Source organism: Macrobrachium nipponense, chromosome 8 (assembly GCF_015104395.2).
Source record: "Macrobrachium nipponense isolate FS-2020 chromosome 8, ASM1510439v2, whole genome shotgun sequence".
Lineage (NCBI taxonomy): Eukaryota > Metazoa > Arthropoda > Malacostraca > Decapoda > Palaemonidae > Macrobrachium > Macrobrachium nipponense.
In genome coordinates this window covers 41768778-41792865 of record NC_087203.1, presented here as the reverse complement: position 1 = coordinate 41792865, position 24088 = coordinate 41768778, and the positions used below count along the sequence as shown (strand labels likewise).

The 24088-nt window shown below is 36.6% G+C and overlaps 1 protein-coding gene across 3 annotated transcripts in view; it reads left to right on the top strand.

The window, feature by feature from the left end:
- The first annotated feature begins 2026 nt into the window (after nucleotides 1-2026).
- LOC135222716 (inactive tyrosine-protein kinase transmembrane receptor ROR1-like) overlaps nucleotides 2027-24088 on the top strand; it is a 36386-nt gene continuing 14324 nt past the window's right edge. The window contains exons 1-2 of one of the 3 annotated variants that reach the window (XM_064260920.1): nucleotides 2027-2744; nucleotides 23676-23799. In XM_064260920.1, coding sequence (XP_064116990.1) covers nucleotides 2320-2744; nucleotides 23676-23799 — 549 coding nt within the window. In that variant the 5' untranslated portion in view covers nucleotides 2027-2319. Of the gene's footprint in view, nucleotides 2745-20128; nucleotides 20275-20883; nucleotides 20904-23675; nucleotides 23800-24088 lie in introns of those variants that run through there. The other 2 variants (XM_064260921.1, XM_064260923.1) reach the window with 2 other exon arrangements.

Genomic DNA, 24088 nt, shown 5'->3' with positions numbered 1-24088 from the left:
TGAGTAAGCGGCGTTTTTCCCCCCACGACGCCCAAAAAAGGTGTGTTAGGTATATGAGCATCACGGAGGACCACCACCCACCGACGGTTTTCGGTTCCCCGGTCCTTTTTTTGTGCTTTCCAAGCAAAGTGGAGGAAGCCTATACCGTCATCATCATCATAGCTGGTGGTAATGAAATTTTAGGCGCTGACAACGGAGCGGCACTGAGCGTTGTCAACGGGCAACGGTGTGCAGGGGGGGAGGGGAGGGGGAGAAAAGGGAGGATTGAGGGGGGGGGTAAGGGGGGTGGAGGGAACAGGCGGCACATAATGGTTTAGAGAGGCAGAAAACGACGACCAGCCTTGCCATCGAGGTGGCTGCTAGCTGCTGATTCAGTCTATCTGGATCACTGGATCTGGCAGCAGCAACGGCGGCACAGCAGCAACGGCACAGCAGTAGAAGGCGTACAGCAGCAGCAGCAGGGGCAGCTCCTCTGCCAGTGTCTGCGCGTCTCTATATATGTGCTCTCTCCCTGTTCGGCAGGACGTCACACACAAACCGACTCCTCCTCCTGCCGGGATCCGTCCTCCTCCTCCTCCTCCGCCCGCACCCACCTCAGCAGAGCGAGGGACACCGCCGAGAGCAGGAGAGACACACACACACAAGCGCCTTTATGGAGCGCCCGTCCCTTTATGGAGATTCGTCCTGCGACGCCCATGTGCGAAGTGAACGGGCAGACCCACCAGGCTTCGAGGAGTAGCAACAGTATTGATGTTTGTTGCACCTGGTTGAATGCGTTTGGTGTGGCGTGGGTGTGAGGGTGGGTTTGTGTCTGTGTGTGTTTGTGCGTTTGTGTCTATATATATTTGTTTGCATCATGCTGGCGGTGTTCTTGAAAGAGGCGACTGCCACCCCCAAAATAAATTGTTCAGCGCCGCAGTTCGTGAGTAACCGAAAACATTGTGATTGTGTCAGTGAATCTATACGCGAATTGTGAACGCCCAGTAAGGGTGTCTCGGTACTTCAGCAGCAGCAGCAGCAGCGAGGTTCTCTCGGAAGTCGTCGACCGAGAATACGCACAGCAAAACCGGAGCAATAAAAAAAAAAAAAAAAAAAGGAATCGACGAGTTTTAGCTACGCCAAAGTGCAGCGGGAGGGTGACGAGTGAATCACACACACACATCATCCAACCAAGTTCGTTTTCTCTTCCAGCAGCAGCTGGAAGGGAACGCCGTCATTCCCACCTTTCGAGTTATGAATTGCATGCAGGCACAGCTAGCTACACACTTGTTGCATTCGTTCTCCTTCGCAACATGGAGCACCAGCCACGGCAGCTATCAGTTGCCTTCTTCGCCCACGTAAATTAGAATTCCGTCTACGCCGGGATTTGCTGAAACCGAAGGAAATGTGAGAGTGTGTGTGTGTGTGTGTGTCCTTTCGCTCTTGTAGTTATAGGTAGTTAGTGTCGACGCCTACCAGCAGTTTCGTTTGATATGACGTCCCTCGCTGCAACGAAGGTTCCTGTCCTCTTACCTCCTGCGTAATACCAACGCCCCTTTAAAGGATTAAGACCCAAGTGGAGGGGAAAAGGTGGTTGCCGTGGTGTGGTATTGGTACCTAACTCTCAACCTCCCCCTCCCCCCCACCCCCCCCGCTCACCTTTCTCTCCCACCCCTTCCTCCCCCACCCTCAATCCTTCCTTGTTCATTCAGATCGCTGCATTTGTAATTAATTGCCTTTCATTAAAATTGTGATCCAGACAATCAGCAGCGACTCTATCGATAAGATTCGCCGGAGGAGGTTTGAAGGGGGAAAATAAACTTCATTATTCAAATAATAAACTTCATTATCAAATACCGGCATTAAGGCGTCTTCGTCTTTGTAAAAAAAAAGGAAAGAAAAAGTAAAAAAAAGGGGGGAAAATTTCCCCTGCAACCATGTAGTGTAGCAGGAGGGTATTCCGAACTCTGGACCACTGAAATTAATGGGGTGGTTGTTTTGATTGATTGAATTATACCGGCACTTTTTGTACGCCCCTCCCTCTCCCCTCCCTCCCTCCTCCCCGCTTTACCTGGTGTCACCACCACTACGCCGGGAAGGAGCGACGAGGACACGGCTGTCCGGTTGACGTGGTGAAGGATGCAGACGGGAAGTGGACGATAATGGGGTGGATTGAATGTCATTGGTGATAAAGAGGAACAGAAAGAGAGTGAGAGAGACAGATAGACAGGCAGAGAGACAAGAGAGCGAGAGAGACAGAAAGCGTAAGGAAGTGGACATACTCCCTCGTTCATTATAATATAACCCTCTACCACCACCACCACCATCCCCATCACGACCATGGACTGGAAACGAGTCGTGGTGGTCGTCCTGTTGGCGGCGGTCGTGCTCGAAGGAATGGCGGCCTCCAACGACAAGGAGAAGCGCTGGTCGAAGAAGAGGAAGAAGAAGACCAAGAACAAGATGAAGTGGAAGAACCGGGCCAAGCTCAAGACGTTCGAGAGGATGGACGGCGACGAGGACGACTTCCGTAGCACCGAGTTCCCTCCCGAGTTCCCTCCGATGTCCGAGCTGCCCTCCGACGACCTCGCCGACATGCAGGAGGAGGCGGTCATGGCCGAGGAAGACGACGATGGCAACGTGGGTGTGTCCCGACGGCGGCTGGACTCCATACTCATGGAAGGTCCTTCATCGGACCGGACGCCTTACCGCCGTAGGCCTCAGGATTCTTATACGGATTCCCCCTCCTTCTCTTTCTCCTCTGGGTAAGTCTCTGGCACTTAGTAGGGTCAGGCTGCAAGGAAGTTGAATGGAGAACATGGATGCTGGTTATTTACAATTTATATAGATATATCCTATATCATATATATACATATATATATATATAGATATATATATATATATACATATATAGTTAGATAATCTATATATCTACATATATATATATATATATATATATACATATATATATATATAAATATATATACTATATATATATATATATATAGATATACATATATATATATATATATATATATATACATATATCATATAATACTATATATATATCATATAAATATTATAATATATATATACTATACTTATATTACATATATATAGATATATATATATGATATAATATACATATATATATATATATAATATTTATATATATATACATATATATAGATACATATATATAGTATATATAGACATATATATAGATACATATAATATATATACATATATATATATAACAGATATATAGATATAAATTATATATATACATATATATTATATATATTATATATATACTATATATACATATAATATATACATTAATAATAATATATAGATATCAATATACATATTATAATATATACATATATATATATATATATATATATATACATTATATATATATATACTAATATTACATTCTATATATACATATATATATAATACATATATATATATATATATATATATATACATATATATAATTATATATATATAATATATTATATTATATATATAGACATTATATATATATATATATATATAGTACTATATATATATATACAGATATATTATATTATATATAATATATACATATATATAGATATACATATATATAAACATTATTAGATATTTACATATATTATATATTCTACATATATATATCTATATATATATATAATATAATATATAACATATATATATATATATATACTATATATACATATATATTATATAATATATATAATGATACCATATATATATATGTATATATATATATATATATATATATATATATATATATATATATATATACTATATATATATATATATATATATATATATATATATATATATATATATAGATATAGATATATATATGGAAGGACAGGGTGACAAGGAGATAGCCGGTCATCAGGTGATAGTACATTTATTGCCGACGCGTTTCGTAACACATAGTTACATCATCAAGGCTAAAAGAGAAACAACACAAATTAAAAATACATGAAACATAACTTTGACTTTAAGAGTCTCAATAAATATACAAAAAACATACATAAAATGAAAGCAATTTAAAAAGCACCTGCTAGACTAAAAAGTTGAAGACTGAGTGATTCGGAGAGAAGGGAGAAGCAGCGAAGAAAGCCGGTTCAACCCAACCCAGATACAACTGTACAGAGGAAGTGTGTGAGTTCAACTTGGGCACTAACTGCTTAATAAACAACGACTCTAATATAAGCAGTTCGTGTAAACGGCTTGTTTGGCCCAAGACAGCGAAATCAGTATAATTGATGGTGGTTTTACAAATTTTTGCATGATTTCTGATATTTGAAAATTCTGGATTGGACACTCTGCAGCCAGTACGATGACTTACACCATTATGTGAATCAGCTCTGACTTTTAGCAATCGTTTAGTCGAACCCACGTAAGTCCCCAAATCACATCTGGGGCAAGTATATTTATATACGACTGACGATTGCAATATTGGGCAGAGTCTGTCTTTAAATTTGAAAAGTGATCTTATTGTAAGGGGATTTTTTGGAATTAATATAACTTGCAACATATTAAAGTGTTTTTCAATTGCAGACTTAAGATTCCTTCTAAATTTGTCGTCTTGGATGTATGGAATACTGGCATATAGTTTCTTTCGTGGAACAGTGCTTATGGAAGGGGAGTCCGATAATTTCTTATTTAGAAAATTCTTGCAATGTTTGAAGAAAACATGTGAGGGAAACCAGTTATCGGAAAAATATTTAAACAGGAACAATATTTCTTTATGATACAAATCCCAGGAAGAGGTTAGAGTGTAAGCTCGATGGAGCAAGGTAAAAATTGAATTAAGTTTAAAATTATAAAAACAAGCACTATAAAAGTTTGAACCCAGACCGGAGAACGTCTTTTTTTCTAAAAACGGAAGTGTTTAAAAAACTATCACCACTGCGAAACACTATAACATCCAAAAATGGTAATCGATCATTTTCCTCTCTCTCTAATGTAAACTTGATATTAGGATGCAATTCATTGATGTATGAGAGAAATTGGTCAGCATGGAAAGCTGATTTGAAAAGAACAAAGGTGTCATCGATCACTTTTCAAATTTAAAGACAGACTCTGCCCAATATTGCAATCGTCAGTCGTATATAAATATACTTGCCCCAGATGTGATTTGGGGACTTACGTGGGTTTCGACTAAACGATTGCTAAAAGTCAGAGCTGATTCACATAATGGTGTAAGTCATCGTACTGGCTGCAGAGTGTCCAATCCAGAATTTTCAAATATCAGAAATCATGCAAAAATTTGTAAAACCACCATCAATTATACTGATTTCGCTGTCTTGGGCCAAACAAGCCGTTTACACGAACTGCTTATATTAGAGTCATTGTTTATTAAGCAGTTAGTGCCCAAGTTGAACTCACACACTTCCTCTTGTACAGTTGTATCTGGGTTGAACCGGCTTTCTTCGCTGCTTCTCCCTTCTCTCCGAATCACTCAGTCTTCAACTTTTTAGTCTAGCAGTGCTTTTTAAATTGCTTCATTTTATGTATGTTTTTTGTATATATTTATTGAGACTCTTAAAGTCAAAGTTATGTTTCATGTATTTTTAATTTGTGTTGTTTCTCTTTTAGCCTTGATGATGTAACTATGTGTTACGAAACGCGTCGGCAATAAATGTACTATCACCTGATGACCGGCTATCTCCTTGTCACCCTGTCCTTCCATATGCTGTGGCCTGCTTTCGCCAACGTTTTCTGTCTTATATAATATATATATTAATAATATTTATATATATTATATAGATATATATATATATATATATATCTATATATATTATATATATATATATATTATATATATATATATATATATATATATATATATATATATATATATATATATATATATATATATTCTCTCGGTAATTCTCTGCCTTTACATTCTGAATCTGGAATTCTGGAATTTGAAATAAGGAACCTCTGGGACATTTAAATACAATAACCTTATGTTTGGTCAAAAAAAGAAATGAATAACCCAAGCATTTGTTTAATACTGTCATGATTTGTCTTCATTTTAGGAAACTCCAGTACTTTGAGAATCAGGAATGAATTCCTGGGAATTGGTCGACTTGGTAATACTGGGCACAACTAACGTTTTCGTGACCGTATTAAGTAGCTGTTAATTATGCCAAAAAAGAAAAAACTCCTAATGATGGGCATCCAGTAGCCGAGACCATTAATTAGTATGTGCTTATCGGAGGCAATTTTCTTCGCAAGAGATCATGCAACGCAAATGGCAATTGACATTATTTTCCCGTCAATCAACTTGTCCCCTTAACTCATTTTTCGCATGAGCCTTTTGAACAAAGGAGGAATTATGAAAGGTGACAAAGGTCCGAAGAAAAAACAAAGTAACGATCGAAATTGTCTTTTATCATTTTTTTCGAGTTTAATTAATAAAAAGAAATGTTGGGAGATCACAGTAACGGAAATTATTGTGTATATATTCGTAATACATTTCCTGTAAAAAATTTTCTTTCCCATTAGTTTGGTAACCGAAAGATTTGTATCGGTCTGTCATCAATTGCACTGTGCTGATTGATTTCCAATCATTTGGGACATTTATAGATGCCTGAGTAAATGGCCTGATATATATCATAGGAAGATCAAGAATAGACGTGACATTGACCTATGTCAGTCATATTTTAATGGGAAGATCAAGGATATGTATACGTGACATTGACCTCTGGTAGTCATATTTTAATGGGAAGATCAAGGATATGTAGACGTGACACTGACCTCTGTCAGTCATATTTTAATGGAAAGATCAAGAATATGTAGAAGTGACATTGACCTATGTCAGTCATATTTTTCACGAGTAGATTTGTGAACTCATGGAAGGCAAACAGTAGCAATTAGAAACAAAATATAAATAAATAAAGCATTAATTTGAGAATCTGCGCGGTATAAATATTGAGCTAATCCGAAGAGGAAGATGAATGGGGTTGGATAATGCCTTTTTCTTGTATCAGTGGCTGAAGAAGGGGTAAAAAAAAAATGAAAAGGCTCTGTTAGCTTTACTGAATATTTTTTTTTCCTCAGAAAGAGAGAGGTGGAGGTTCCCTTCGTGGAAGCTAATGGAATTTCAAATTTTGCAATCGCTTTTAGTTGCCTCCTGAAACCTCCTGAAACGATTGTGTTGCTTGGGGAATTTTATATATTATTATAACTTGTGTTCTTTAAGGTCCACGATAATATACTGATGGTAGCAGTAGCAAAACAATAATATACTGATGGTAGCAGTAGTAAAACACAATAATATACTGATGGTAGCAGTAGCACAACAATAATATACAGATGGTTGGTAGCAGTAGTAGAACAATAATATACTGATGGTAGCAGTAGTAAAATTTTATAAAACTATATAAAAGCTTTCGAACCTGGGTGAACCCAGGGTAGTAGGGTTCGAAAGCTTTTATATAGTTTTAATGTTATTACTGATACCATCGGTATATTATTGAGGACCTTAAAGAACATTACCTGTCACCTCGTAATTGAGATTGCTACCCAGTTAGAACTTAGTCTCATTAAGCTGTACTGCGGACGAGTTGATAGTTACTTGACAGGGAGGAGGGGTTTTTGTTTATACTTTGCATATATATATATAAAACCAGGAATTGACTTGTACACCGGTATATATGTAATGGAATGAACACACATACGCGTATATGTATATACTTTATATTATATTATATTATATTATGATATATGTATGAGGAAATGGAAAACACACATACGCGTATATGTATATACTTTATATTATATTATATGTATGATATGTATGTATGTATGTATATGCGTGTGTGTGTCACCCATTATTATCACCATTACATTGAAAATTCATAACTCCCTGGAAAAAAAATCCAAGTTTACTCACCGTATGCGCTAGACCTATTTATTAATCGCCAGAGCGTGCATAATGAGGGTACGGGTACCACGAATCAAATTTTTTTTATATCGAAATATTAAGGGATTACCCTGAGGATTATTCTAATCCGTAATGGGTTCTACAGAATACAACGTAGGAAGTTGTTTCTATTTTTTTAACACTTATGAGAAATGTCCTTGGATGGGGTATAGGTTTTTTTATGACTCTTTTGGTGTTTCATTAGAATTGGATGGAGGTCAGTTTCAACGCTCTTTTTAAGTAGCATTGAAAGCTTATTCTTATATGTGAGAGATGAGAGAGAGAGAGAGAGAGAGAGAGAGGGTGGGGGGGCGTTTCTCTTCTACAGAAAAGAGAGAGAGAGAGAGAGAGATGAGAGAGAGAGAGAGAGAGAGAGAGAGAGAGAGGTGTTTCCTCGCCTACAGAAAGAAATGAGAGAAAGACGTGTTTCCTCGCCTACAGAAGGACAGAAGGAATAGAGAGAGAGAGAGAGAGAGAGAGAGAGAGAGAGAGAGAGAGAGAGAGAGAGAGAGAGAGAGAGAGAGAGGATGTGGTTCATCACCTACAAAAGGAAGAAACACCTTTTCCCTGTTTCCTTCCATCGAATAAAAATGGTGTGAAAAGAGCGTCAGCGAAAACTTACGTTCTTTCTTTTAACTGCTTTTCAGAGAAGGGAGGGAGGGAGGGAGCCTTTCCTTTGTCCCGTCAATTTCCCTTAAAAAAACCTTGTTATTGTCCAGGTAAAAGCATTTCCACTGTTTTCTTTTTTACTTAAAAACCGTTATTATTGTCTAGTTAAAACCATTTTCCCTTTTTTTTTCTCCACTTCACTTTTAAAACCGTTCTTATTATCTAGTTAAAAACATTTCTTTTTTTTTCCAATTAAAACCCGTTATTATTGTCTAGTTAAAAAACGTTTCCCCTTCTTTTTTTCTTCACATAAAAACCGTTATTATTGTCAAGTCAAAAAAATTTTCCATTGGTTTTTTTCTTTTCACTATTAAAACTTACTGTCTAGCCAAACAAATTTCCTTTTTTTCAGTGAAAAAAAACCGTTATTATTGTCTAGTTAATAAAATATTCCCCTTTTTGTCTTCACTTAAAAACCGTTCTTATTGTCTAGTTAAAAACGTTTCCCTTTGTTTTTATATCTTCACATAAAACTGTTATTATTGTCTAGTTAAAAGTATTTCCCTTGTTTTTTTTTCTCTCTCTTCACTTTTAAAACGGTTACTATTGTCTAGTTAAAAGCATTTCCCTCGTTTTATTCTCTTCACTCACAAACCGTTCTTATTGTCTAGTTAAAAACCTTTCCGTTTTTTCTCTCCAATTAAAAAACTATATTATTGTCTAGTTAAAAACATTTCCCGTTGTTATATTTATCTTCACTTTGAAACGTTGTTATTGTTGAGTTAAAAACATCCCCTTGTTATCTTCTCTTCTCTTCAAAATCATCATTATTGTCTAGTTAAAAAAAATTTCCGTTTTTTTTCTTCCTCAAAATAATTCTTACCTTATTCGAAATAATTTATTTACCCCTCTTCGTATTTATCCAAAATACTTACTGACACCTTTGTAGGAGTGATTTGTTGACTGAATATATTATCTTTCTCGAAGGATTTTTCTTCTCCAAGTTACTTGCTAACAGCTTTAGAGGAGTGATTGATTTCTTGAATGAATATTCTTCCTTTTTTCGAAGGATAATCTTCATGTCGGCTTTCAAGTAAAGCCGGGAAAGGCGTCGGCTGAGTTCCGTTTGGACGGTCTTGAATTATTTCTACGTTTGCGGGTTTGTTGTGGGTATTTCGGGATTCCGCTGATCCTGCGCCAGTTCTAACACAGCACGGCGATGAAAGTTTAATCATCCAAATTGTCTCTCTCTCTCTCTCTCTCTCTCTCTCTCTCTCTCTCTCTCTGTGTCTGTCTCTCTCTGATTTCTGCTGTCTTGCGTACACGCTGCTTTGCAATTTATTTCTCCATTTTTATTATTTCTGGCCAATGTTTTCGTTTTATCATATCTATTTCTGCACACACACACACACACACATGTGTGTGTATATGTATGTGTGTGTATGTATATATATATATATATATATATATATATATATATATATATATATATATATATATATATATATATGAAATTGTAATAGCCACAATGCCTTCTTAACTTCTCAAATTCTCTGCTCTTTTTTTTTGGATACGCTTGTCACTACAAAACGTTGAGCTCCAACTTCAAAGAAATTTGAAGAGATCATGATGATGATATCCGGTAGCGGGAAACGAACCCGCTATACCATATATATATATATATATATATATATATATATATATATATATATATATATATATATAATAGCGATAAAACTTTTCTTAATTGAAGCTTTCAAGTTCCATTATTGTCTTTCAATCTTTTATGTATATGAATTCTTCAGCAGGCAACAATACCACCTCCTCTCTCTCTCTCTCTCTCTCTCTCTCTCTCTCTCTCTCTCTCTCTCGCTTTTACCGCCGAACTACCCACACCCCATATTTGTCTTGCACGAGTAGGTGGAGGGAAAATCGACCAGAAAAGCTATATATAAAGAAAAAAATAAAAACTCCCCACTCACACGGTAACGTCACCAACCCAATCTGTTATTTTTTTCTCGTTCATTTTTATTAGCCTTTGTCGGGCTTTGGGGAGACAACCTGCTTTATTATTATTATTAGTATCATATTATTATTATTGCTGTTTTTATCACTATTACTAAGGTTTTTTTTATTATTGTCATTATTATTGGTGCCTTAATTACTAGTACTTAGTTGTTCATTATTATTGATATTTCTCTACTTTGTTGTCGTCCAACATTTCTCTTCTAGTACAGTCGGTTATCATTTTGTGGTTAAATAATTCACGTGGATTTGGGGCCCTTTGATGGTTTGGGCCACATTTTAAAAGTTCTCTCGGAGGGCCACGACGTGAATGGTCAATTACCTTTACGTTCATTTCATCATTAAATACGATTTATTTCTCTTTCGTTTATATTCGTTCAGAGGTAAAGACTGATAGAGCTGAAGGGTTGATGCTTATAAACTGTTTAATTAAGCAAAGTAGAGTGAGTTGAAAGAAGACACGTCTAATAAAGGGGAAAATACATCGAGAGAGAGAGAGAGAGAGAGAGAGAGAGAGAGAGAGAGAGAGAGAGAGAGAGAGAGAGCTTCTCACCATTGTTGAAATAAAAGAGAGCTAGCTCCACTGTTCTCGGTGTGAAGGTAGGGACAGCCTTTTTCTATTTTTTTTTTCAAGGAGAGAGAGAGAGCGAGCTTCTCGCCATTGTCTGAATATCTGAATAAAAGGGAGAGAGAGAGCTCCACTGTTCTCGCTGTGAAGATAGGGATAACCTTTTTATTTATATATTTATTTATTATTTTTTTCCGAGGCTTTCACTGATCCCTGGCCCAACACAAGAGTCAAAAGCATTGTTTTCCCACGGCAGGTCGAAAGCAGCCTCTCGCTGAAAGGATTCAGTTAAATGGTATTATTGTCTTCAGTTTAATTAATGCCCTCTTTTTTTCTCTCTCTCTAATGCTAGCTATCGATTGGCGAGCTTCGGTTCAAGGGGACGTGTTATGTTCAGTTTTCTGATTAGAATATCGGGTTCTGTTGATTGAGCATTGATTAACTTTGCCGTCGCGATGTGTTATTGATGGCGATTTCACGGAGAGCTCACTTTGTAAATAGTGTGGTTGTATGTTTGATTCCCAAATGGACTGACAACAACATGTTACGCTCCCAACAACCATTGTGAAGAGCTTGCTGGCTCAAGCTCTGCTTTTACATCGCAAGTGCCTTTGTTAATTTGTATACAAAATACGTACGTATGTATTCCTTGGTCTCATAGCTGTTTAGAGAGAGAGAGAGAGAGAGAGAGAGAGAGAGAGAGAGAGAGAGAGATCCTTGTACAATTGTGGACAGTGTGCGCAAAATCCGTGTTATTAACTTCTTATTTATTGATTACTATGTTTTATGAGAGAGAGAGAGAGAGAGAGAGAGAGAGAGAGAGAGAGAGGTGGGGATCTCCTTAGAGTTGTGAAAGGGTTGGCAAAATCCTTGTTATGACGTCTTTACTTATTGATTACTCGGTTTTATGGGCGTCTCTGTAAATAATCATGACGCGTGACGCCAGGCAGTAGTTACTCAATCATTTATTTCACCCATTAAGTTGATATTTCAGCGCATGAGTCCATTTTATTTGCCCCAGAGCAATACCTACGTATACCATGTTTAATTGTAAATAGAATTGAATCACTGCCGCTCCTGCTGCTGCTATGCGCGCTCTCTCTCTCTCTCTCTCTCTCTCTCTCTCTCTCTCTCTCTCTCTCTCTCTCTCTCTCTCTTTGAGTTTTGACTGAAGGCCAGATCTTTTTCGAACAGCAGCGATGCTTTCGAATTGGCACACGTGGGTTGTATAGTCTGCTGCCTTTTTGCACCCGGTGGAGATTTTGCAATAGGACCTACATTGCAATCAGTTTGTATATAGAATTTCCCATATCTCCAATAAAGAGGAATTTACGATATTGCCAACCGTGGGCGCAAAGGGGGGGGTGGGGGGGGGGGGGGGGGGGGGGGGAAATATCACTGGAAAGAACCAGAAACCCGTTCAATGGCAGAGGGGAAAAAATATTCTCGCCGATTGCTTTGCTCTCTCTCTCTCTCTCTCTCTCTCTCTCTCTCTCTCTCTCTCTCTCTCTCTCTCTCATATTTCCAATTCTGTTGCATTTTCTTACAGTCTCTCTGGGAATGTGGCGATGAAGGGGGAGGGGGAGGGAGTTTTCACATCAATCTTGTCGTCCAAAATGAGGATGTGCCTGGCTTGTTTGTCTCTGTAGTAAACAATGGCTTTGTTTATTTTGTTTTCTGTCCGATTTTATTCTGGGGGGGGTGGGGGGGGCGGGGGGGGTCGGGTGAGGGAGTTGGGGTTTCCACCTCCTGTTAAAGCAGATCAGTTGGATGAAATGTGTGTATTAGTATATATATATATATATATATATATATATATATATATATATATATATATATATATATATATATATATGACTTCTGTTAATTTTTTCTTTTGCTCAACAATGATAATCTATCTGGTCCAGATCCTCACACACTATAATTGCTGTCATTAACGGGTTAAAATGAGCTACTGCACCTTTTGATTAGACAAGGGTTAAAAACTTAATGAAATAGACTCACCCCAATTAAGGAGCTAGAATTATTAAACTGCTTGAATCAGTACGCTATACGTTTTATTAGAATGACTGGAAAAGGGGGCGAACGGCTCCAGTGTTCCGCTGTTTCTTACAATGCTTCACATCCAAGTGCTGTTTCTCTGCATCCTATGCACAAGTTCTTTCATTCCTATATCTGTACGTCGTTACATTCACTCTCCTCTATCTTACTCTCCGTCCTCTCCTAACAATTGATTCATAGGGAAACTGCTTTGAGATTTTCCTCCTGTTACACCTTCCGAACTTCTTCACTGTCAATTTCCTTTTCAGCGTTGAATGACCTCAGGTCTTAGTGCTGGGCCATTGGCCTAAGTTCTCTATTATATTCTCTTATGTAAAATTAGTTGTTAAATGTTCCAGTTACATACGTATACAGTATGCATCTCATTCTTTCTTATTTCATGGAAAATGTAACTATCTCCATAGTTACATTTTGTGAACTTTACCCCCCCCCCCCCCTCCCTCGTTGCTATGCAACTTGTCTGTAGAAGAAAGCATTCCCTTATGTGGCATAGAATTTGTCGAGAATTTGACCTAATGATAATAGTTCTCAACTGTGATGAATTATGAGGGAAAAATTCCGAGGATCATTTATCTAAGCGGAGAATGATAATGGCTAAGCCGTAATTAAACATGAGTGATGTCGTATATTGTTATTATATGTTTTTGATGAATTTTATGACATGTCTCCGGCCAAGATTGGTTGCTTGCGGCCTACAAAGTTCTTTTGTCATTTACACTGACAAAAGAACATTCGTTCTCGCCTCGAAGTATTTTTGTTTCTGGTAAAAGATTATTATACGACAGAGCGGGGGAGAAAAATGCACCTATTTCTTTGTTTCTCGCTTAAAACGAAACATTTTCATTTTCTGTCTTTTACGAAGGTAAATGTTTTTGCTTTCGCCATAAGAATCGCTCTCAGTTCTTTTTCACGGGAGAAAGAAAATTACTTTTTTTTTTTCCTTTATAAAGTTCATAGATGAAACTAACATCTGCTATTCCCACGTATAATAGCAATGCTATTCTGGAGCTATTGGGAGGAAAACTAAGCTATCAAAAATTGAGTGTTTTTGACAAGTCTCTCTCAGAGTAACCATAAATTAATGTTTCCTTAAGAATGTTTGTTGTAGTTGAGTTGAGTTGAATATGGAATTTAGGACAAATGCCAAGCACTGGGGCCTATGAGGTCATTCAGCGCTCTAATGGAAATTGACAGTAAAAGGTTTGAAAGGTGTAACAGGAGGAAGACCTCGAAGCAGTTGCACTATGAATCAAGTGTTAGGAGAGGATGGAAAGGAAGGTAGAAGAAAGAGAATATTGAAAAGGGGTACAGTGAAAGGAACGGAAGTGGTTGCAGCTAGGGGCCGAAGGGACGCAGCAAAGAACCTTAAGTAATGCCCACAGTGCACCGCATGAGATCCGCTAAACGGCACTACCCTCCCTACGGGGGATGTTTGTTGTAAGAACAATGAATGACTGTTGTTGTCATTCGCCCTTTTTCTCGACACAAAAAAATTCTGTCTCGCGGAAGTGTCCCTTCTTTCAAGGGTGGTAGAGCCATTAGTGCATCGCACGCGGTGCACTGTAGGCATTAATTTTCTTATCAGCGTCCCTTCGGCCCCTAGCTGCAATCCCCCTTCCATTCATTTTACTGTACCTCCATTCATATTCACTTACTTTCATCTTACTTTCCACCCTCTCCTAGCAACTGTTGGGGAAGGTCTTCCTCTCAATATTTTCAGCGCTCAGTGACCTCATAGATCCCAGCGCTGGGCCTAGATTATATATCCCAATTTCAACTCATTTCCGTTGCATTTTCTCAAGACAAGAGTTCCATCAACAAGAAGAAAATTTTTGCGTTTGTAGGTTTATCCAGCGTAATGGCATCATTACGGCGGTAATGCCTCTTCGCAAAAGCCGGAAGCTAGAATTACTTGCCAATTTATTCAGTCTTGTGAAGGATAATTTATGTGCGCGTTTATGCATGTGGGCGCGAAAGGACAGCTGCTCATTGCTGTATGAATAAAACATCGAGTTACTTCTTATTATTACCGACACTTATAAAACAAAACACCTATGCTGGTTTTAGGGGCTTTTTATTTTCGCGTCTTTAGGTATTTCCGGCGAACGTTAATTCCAAATTGACAATTTGCAAAGATAACTAGTAACAAAGGTAACTATAGTAGATTCACATCAGCCGTGTATTTGACGTCTAGGCCAGTCCCTTACGACGCCCCTGATTGGCTGTTGATAAGCCAATCACAGGGCTGGAAACAATGTCTCTCTCGAGAGTTCACATGTTCCACCTCTCCTGAGGGATACGTCTTTCAAAAGTATCCCTCAGGTGAGGTGGAACATACATCAGTTTATGTGAACTCTCGAGAGAGACTTGAGCGTTTCCAGCTTTGTGATTGGCTTATCAACAGCCAATCAGAAGGTCGTAAGGGACTGGCCTAGACGTCAAATGCACGTTTGATGTGAATCTACAATAGTACCTTGTGATTATTAACTATTTGCGTAAGTTTTACCTGCAAAATAACAATTTACAAAGATAACCAGTTAAAAAAGGGTAACGCGTACCTAGTATTCATTAAATATTTAAGTAAACTCACGTGTAATTATTGATGCGATCCTCTTCTTTGCACAGTCAAATAGGAATGCGCTGAATTGAATTTTAGATTTCGCGGTTCAACTCAGTTGATTGGTTTTAGTAACAAAATCGTTTGTATTTTGTTCCCGGAGCTTTTGCCAGATGAATAATGCATAGCTGATGGCGGGGTTACTCTCCAGTTCCACCGTTCTTGAAAGTTTGCTTTATGAATTATAGTTTTGGGGCGGTAAAGTTTTTTTCCACAACTTTGGCTTTATCAATATTCTGCTCTCAGTGATGTATTGGTGCAGGGAAACTAATTCGTAATTTCATAGTTCATAGTACAGAACACAATATGTTTGTTTCTCTGGAGACGTTTTATTTGATTTATTCATTTATTTTTTAAAACATTAAGACACTAGTTTTTTTTTGTGTTTAGATCATTTCTCTCTCTCTCTCTCTCTCTCTCTCTCTCGCTCTATCTCTCTCTCTCTCCCTCTAATATATATATATATATATATATATATATATATAACACTAGACAGTGAAATGAATAGTTGTGACGCCAGATAAAATTCCTGTCTGTCAATCTCTCTTAAACATCCACTCTAATAGCAATGATTAAAGGTACGACTTCAGTTTTAACCCGGCAGTGGCTATTAAAGGCTTCCTGACCACTACCGCCTCCTTGCGTGTCGGTCGAACTTTGTATGTAATTTGCGTCATACATTACAAGGTTATTTATGCTTTCATTAACTTGGTTATCAATTTTTAAGTGAAGAACGCAACTATTCTATGAGTCAGTGTTTAGTGGCTGCTTACTGAAACGTTTTAATGGTACGGGAACACTTTTAATTCCTTGATGATATTATATACATACAATACATAATATATATGATATATAATATATAATATATTATTATATATGTGTGTGTGTGTGTGTGTGTGTGGTGTATATATATGGTGTGTGTGTATATCTGGATATATATATATATATATATATTATATATATATATATATATATATAGTATAATATATAATATATAGGATTTAGTTCTGGAGGGGTATTGGTTGTCGGAGCGTTTGTAAATGTATGTATATGCGCGGTCTAGGTATATTACACCTAGACCGTGTGTATGTTTATATATAGAGTAAAGGGCCGTTAAGACCGCGAAAAATCTCGGCAGTTATCGTTTTTTTTTTCATTTTCCTCCGTGACATTACCCTTTATTTATACGTAGCAGATACTCTTTTGTCTTGAACTACAAGCAAGGAACTAAGACCAGGTATCGGCAGCGATCACCAGCTTGCCCTTATGCCATGCTGAAGTTGAAATTAATATAAGCGCATATCAAGAAATCTAATAGCGTATCTCGGTTTAATACAGTAGAGCTTCTTGAAAATAAAATTTCAATAGGTTCTTACAACCTGAACGTGTAAATAGATTTGCAGTTGTACAGATCATATCGGAGGCAGTCAGTCAGTTGGAGACTGGATTAACATCTGGAACTTATATCTAATTTAGTATGCTAGAAATGAAGGGCTGGGGTATTGTTACACCTACTTGCATTTTAAGTTTTATCTTAGTTTATGAAATTCACTATAGCGCATTTTATAAAAAAAATAAAGCATTATTATTATTATTATTATTTATTATTATTATTATTATTATTATTATTATTATTATTATTATTATTATTATTATTATTATTATTATTATTATTGGGAAAGTAAATCCACAGTAGTATGCCTGTTTGATTTTGCTATTTTAATTAACAAAATCAAACAGGCATACTACAGTGGATTTACTTTCCTATTTTATTGACGCGTGTGATTATGAGTTTTCTTCATTATTATTATTATTATTATTATTATTATTATTATTATTATTATTATTATTATTATTATTATTATTATTATTATTATTATTATTATTATTCGATATCAAGAAGGAAACCACGGGTATCGGCACCGTGGTTATCGGTAAGAGAGACAAGCGACATGGGGAAGATAATTTGACGGACATACCTGAAGGTGAAGAAGACGTGAATATACTGACGAATGATAACACGGTTTTATGTCACTCGTGGATTTCAAATAAAAAATAAATTAAGAATTGTTGGAGATGGAAGGAAAAGCTGCAAGATTTAAAAATATGCTGATGATGCTAAATCTTCAAAACGCCATAAGATAAGGTTTGCAAAACTTACTTAGTAAAATGCATCGTATATCTAAAGAGATGAGAATTAAGAGAAACCTAAGGAAAACGAAGAATAATCAGGGCAAATGATATAACACAGTGGGATGAAATAGCACCAGGAGCAGGTTCCTGGTAGTTGGAATTATTTGCAGGGAGTAAAAAGGGAAATATAGAATTTACAGGCTGAATAAGATAAGGAAATCTAGTTCAAGAGTTTTTCGGAGTCTTCATCAACAATTTTTACTACAAATCGTGGTTGAGCTAAAATTTAGGATATGAATAAAAAGTCTGATCGTTGCAACGGAAGGGGTCATCAGCCCTCTTTGTCATGATAAGCGACTTTTAAATGTAGTTGTGGTATTGGAATGATTCCAGTGTGATGTAAAGAGAACTAAAGCAATATTGTTTTCCCGTTGTTTAGAAACTCAAGATTTCTGGCGTTAAAGTTGCCCGGATTTCTAATGCTGCTCTTGGCTGTTCTTAGAATTATGTTAGTTTCTTTTTATCATTCTGTCTTTAAATCGTCAGCGGAAATTAACATACTATAAACCCAAGATCCAAAGGAAAATCAACCTTACAGAGAGAGAGAGAGAGAGAGAGAGAGAGAGAGAGAGAGAGAGAGAGAGAGAGAGAGAGAGAGAGAGAATTATATAAGAAGGTGGTGAATAAACAGATATTAGAGAATAGAAGATGAAACCGATACACCTGAATTGAGGAGACGTCAGCAGAGAACAGGAATGAATTTGCTCCTTTTGTTACTGACAGTAATAACGGTCTTTATATAAGGTCTTATTAACGGTAAGAATGTTGATTTCGTCTTTTCTTTTCCGTAAAATACGAAGAACCTCCTGTTTCTCAGCACCTCAAGGATTTATTCGTGGTAGTACACGGCGCGTTTTGAAATTGAAGCTCTCGTAAGTATCGGTGTGTTTTGGTGTTCACATTTCGCTCGTAAAAAAAAAATAATTCAAAGAGATATGAAAATGGCCATGATACTAATATCCATACCCTTTTGTAGTTGCACGAGGCTCATAAAAGGTCTTATTGTTTGGCCTTTCAGTGGACGCTTCGTAGTTTGGTTGCTAACCATTTTCTCGCAATATTTTCTACCTCTGTGCGTTGCCTGACCCATAGATTTTAAGGTTCCCAGAGGCTCGACAATCACGTTAAACCTGTATGTTATTTTGTATCCGTAATTTACTGGCCGTACTCCACACCTGAATATGGATTGATGTGCAGTATTTATTTTTTGTTTGCGCGCGCTTGTGTGTGAAATACTTGCATTGTAACTTTAATTCAGAAGAGTTTTTTCCAGTGCTGAAAAGGTAGTTTTGAAACGTACTTTTTCACTTTAATTTTAAGTAATTTTTTTTATGGGAAGTTTTGCTGGTCGATTTACATAAATATCGAAGCATTCTTTAACAGTGGCTGAAGCTTTATTCCGGGGAAATTTGTGGCACTTTTTCTACTTCAGGATGAAATATTCATCGCAAAATATCGTGACTTAAGCACGGTTAACTGGAATATATATATATATATATATATATATAATATATATATATATATATATATATATATATGTATATATATGTGTGTGTGTGTGTTTGTGTGTGTGTGTATATATATATATATATATATCTATATATATTATATAATTAATATATATATATATACACACACTTGAGAAATAATGTATCCTCAGGTATTGAATTTCATGCTAAGGAACATGTACGCCATTCATTATTGTGAACCCTCTTCTATATTTGACGAAATGGGAAATCGATACAGTTAAGTGTAGTAAATAGGCGAGTGTACGCTGAATGCTCGAAAGAAGAAAACGGAAGCGCCCATGTTTTCCCTTTGGCCATACTTGAGAATAAATACTTTAGTTTTTATTTCCCGTCAAATGTCGAGTATTTTCTTCTTATTAATTTTCTTATTCAACGAATATAGACAGGAGTTAATTGACTTGTTGGCAACGATTGTTTAGGAGGTTCGCGCCTTTGTTTTAAGACCAATAGACGATTTAAAGCGGTAATAAGTGACACAAGGAATGACAGTCGCGTTAGGTTCCGACCTCAGCAAAGGCGTTCGGGTAGTCGTCGCGGCGCGCGAGAGCGCCTTCCGACGATGCTCTTTTATTCCAAACTGTCAAAACAATGGACAGGTTTCCCACCCTTATATATGTCAGTCGCAGCGTAAAATGATCCGAAGTGCTCTGCTAGTTTTAGTTATTTTACGAGCCGCGTTTGGAGCTAGCGAAGTTAACGAGACCATTAATGAGTAAGTTTTTATTTAATCCAACTTGTCTGGGTAGTTTTGGAGTCAAATTTAAGCTCCAGCATCGTTTAGTGGCCTGTAATTGGCCAGTTCCCACCGCAGCTTAGGGTAGTGGTCAAAGATTTATGTGAAGATGAGTTGGTTTTCGTTAGTATTAGCTAGCCGCTTTTATCCGAGGCGAATGAGTGTATTATTTTAGTAGCATCTGCAGCTGTCAAAGTTATCAAGAATATTTTTCGAAAAAAAAAACTTAGTTTATGGACCAGTATTAGCGTGGTACTTGAATTTTGGAAAATGAAATGTGGTTTTATCAATGATTTGTGACGGGATTGTAAAGATTTCGATGGGCGAGTAATTTTTGTCGGAAATTACTGGGCATTTTGAAGCTGTAAACTACACAAAATTAAGTGCTTTAGAGAATTAAAATGACACAGAAAATCATAAAATATGAATAATATAGAGAACTATACCCATGTCAGTGTTCTGTAATGGGGGAGACTAGCTTACAGTGGGAAGTGGAGGCTCTTGAGTGGAGTTATCAGAGTTTTTAACAACCTAATTAAGGTTCTGTGTCTTTCCTAACCTGGCATAAGTCACGTGTATCACAAGAAGCTGTTACTAACTTGCATGAGGTGAGGGGTTACATACTGTAAGTAATTATTGAGGTTATTTTCCAAGCAATGGTTGCAGAGTTCAAAATAATGAGATATATATGAGCTATTCATTTAATTTAAAATCTTCAAGCATATAGGTATTGGTTGAAAATGCTGAACTGTATTATATCTTAAGTTTATCTGGCCAATTTTGACACTAGACTAGGTGAGACATTAGATTAGTGTTATATATAGGCCAGCGATCGCAGTAGGCTAGTGTCTTTATTTTTTATTTAACTTATTTTTTCTTTACAATACTGTTTCTTTAAATTATTCCAGTAAGGTTATAAGGATACTTAGGGTTAGCCAAGTCATGAAATATTTTGAACTTTGATAGTTTGGTATTTTACGGTTTTAGCCCAGACTGTTCTTAAGGCTTAAAAGTCAAGCTCATTCTAGCTTTGAGGACGTTTAAATGTTTTAGGTTAATGTGGAGCTGATATAGCTTAGGCTAAAGTGACCAAACCCAGTGCATTTTTGTTGGTTTTATTATGAAAGTTGTTAATAATTCCTATCTCTCTAAATTGTTTTGCTCACGGTCATAATGTTTGCAACAACTTTCCTTACATTGACTAATCCAAGACAAATTAAAGAATAGCTCTAGTTAGCATACCAAGATATTGGTATACAGTGGAACCCCCCATATTCATGGGGGATGCATACCAGACCACAATGTGAATAGCTGGAATCCACGAATACTTAGAGCACCGTTAAAAATGCATAGACCTGGTTTTTTTAATAGTTTTATCACAATAAGTGCATTTAATCATGAAATTAGTATGAAAATTCAGTTATTTGTGGATAGTTCTCACAGAAAAATATCGCGAATATGCGAATCTCCCTCAAATAATGGGTATATAAGGTCCATAGAGAAATCTGCGAATATGTGAGTCCGCGAATCCGGAGTCCACGAAAAGCGGCCCACGACTGTAAATAGTAAAGAATATCACCATTGTTGTTACTATTTTTAAGTGGTATTTTATCATAGAATACTATATGTTTTGTTATTTTTGTTACTATTACAGTTACTATTTACCACTTCAAAATGTTCAAGTTGGTACTGCTGTGTCTTTAAAACATCGTCTCCCCACTCCCCCTTTACCCCTATAGCCAAGTGGTACTTGGCACTATAGATTTGGTTAGGGTTGCATGTATCCCTGTAATTACCTTTGTTGATTACAGTGTACACATCACAGACTTTTGTATTTAATTTTCTCCACATTGAATTTTTGTGCCACTCTCTAGAAGTGTTCCAATTGATTTGGCTAAAGCTGAGAGTAGTATTTCAGGAGGAGTAGCCCAGGCTACTACTAGAACATTCTATAATTAATATGACATTGTATATAAATAAACATAGGTTATAATTTCTGCATCATAAAACATATTGACAGTTATTCATATGCAAAGGAAGTCATTTAGAAGCTGGGTCTGCGTAACCCACTCTAACCCCCAGTAGTAGTCATCACAACGTCTACTCCCTTCTAACTTAAGTTAAGTGAACACACTCTTTTTTAATGTTTGTTACTGAATATGCTCCGTTCAACCTGGTTTAGGAGGAATTTCCCACATCCCCCCTACCCTGGATCCCCACTTGCCATAGCAATCCATGAAATATACATCCTAATCTGTGCCATGATTAAGTAACTACTGTAATCAAGTGTGAGACATCCAAAGGTATTGTATGTGATGTACGTATGTACTTGTAATTAATGCTGTGTATGTGCAAGTATAACCAGAAAACAAAAACAATGACTAGATTACCAGACCTTTGTTCTTTGCATTTTCTGTGTACAGTACGGTACATATGGAATTTAGTCTATATTACTAGCCAGTCTTATGAACTGTATTGTAAATTGTTTTTAATTTCACAAAGTATAACTATTTGAAAAACAAAAATGCAATATCGTGATGGAGTACAAATTGAATGACTACCTTGAAACCATTCATCTCTCACACACTATCTTTCATTCCCATTATGGTACCCTAGGCAATAAATTATAACACTTACCTAATTTGTGCATCGCTTAATAAGTTCATGTGGCTGAACAAAGGTAGTTTTTGCAATCCCATCCAAGTGCACTTCAGCTTTAGCTGTGTACATCCGTTCATACCTATTGTGCAATTTATTTGCCCTTTTACCATTTAGTGTGATTTTATACATTTCCATTTTTGTAATGAGAAAATTACGATAGAAGGCATGGGATGAGTGTGGGAGGTGTTATCGATGGGTGTTTTTTATACATCCTACCTAACTTAACTAAAGACACACCGATTAATCTGACCAAGAATTTTGCCTTTGCTGGATACCTTTTAACTTTACTCAAAATTGTGATATAGCTCTTCAAGAGGTACATCTTGACCTAACTATATGTAACTTGTCACTATATCAACATCTTTACATTGAAAAAAACAGTTTGATGTAACACTTGAGGAAGTGGTAATCCTGCTTTTAGGAAGATGGAAGGTTTTTGTGTCAGGTAAATATAGACTGAAAAAAATTAACACAGCAGGTTAAAGGTTTTTAGAAAAGTTATTTTACTACTAACTGGAAATGAAAACACAAGCTAACTGTTGGTTTCCCTCTTTTATGGTCCAGTCATTTTCATTTTCAGGATTATTTCATGTTTTCAGTACCTTTTTGTACAATATTTTTAATTACCAATGTTCAGCAGTTTCCATTCCATGTGGTAAATAGTTTTTTTTAATGTTAAATCATTGAATCTTATACAGTTATTTATTCTCTCCTCACAGTTTACCCGGTGGAGTGTCAGGAGTGCCAAATGGAGGAGGTATACCTGGTCTTCCTGGGCCCTTCCCGGCTCCGGGACTTCCACCACCCGAAGCTGAAGAAGAGGAGGGTGAAGGCTATTGCCAGGTAAATAGCTTATTACTATGAAATGAATGCAAATAAGTACAGTAAAATATGGGAAAGCTTTGTTGGACACACATGTTCTGTCAGTTTGCTAAGGCTTCCAAATTCATTTTGACTCCTCATTATTGTTAATTGTATGCCAAGATATTAATTATTGGATTTTAATGTTGAAATTTTGAGTGCGTCCCTGAAATGATGTTTGATTTTTAAGTTGTAGTGGTTAATGCACTGGTTAATGTGCTGTATTTTACATGAAGTAATTTCGTGTCTTTAATTAAAGTGTATAGATGAT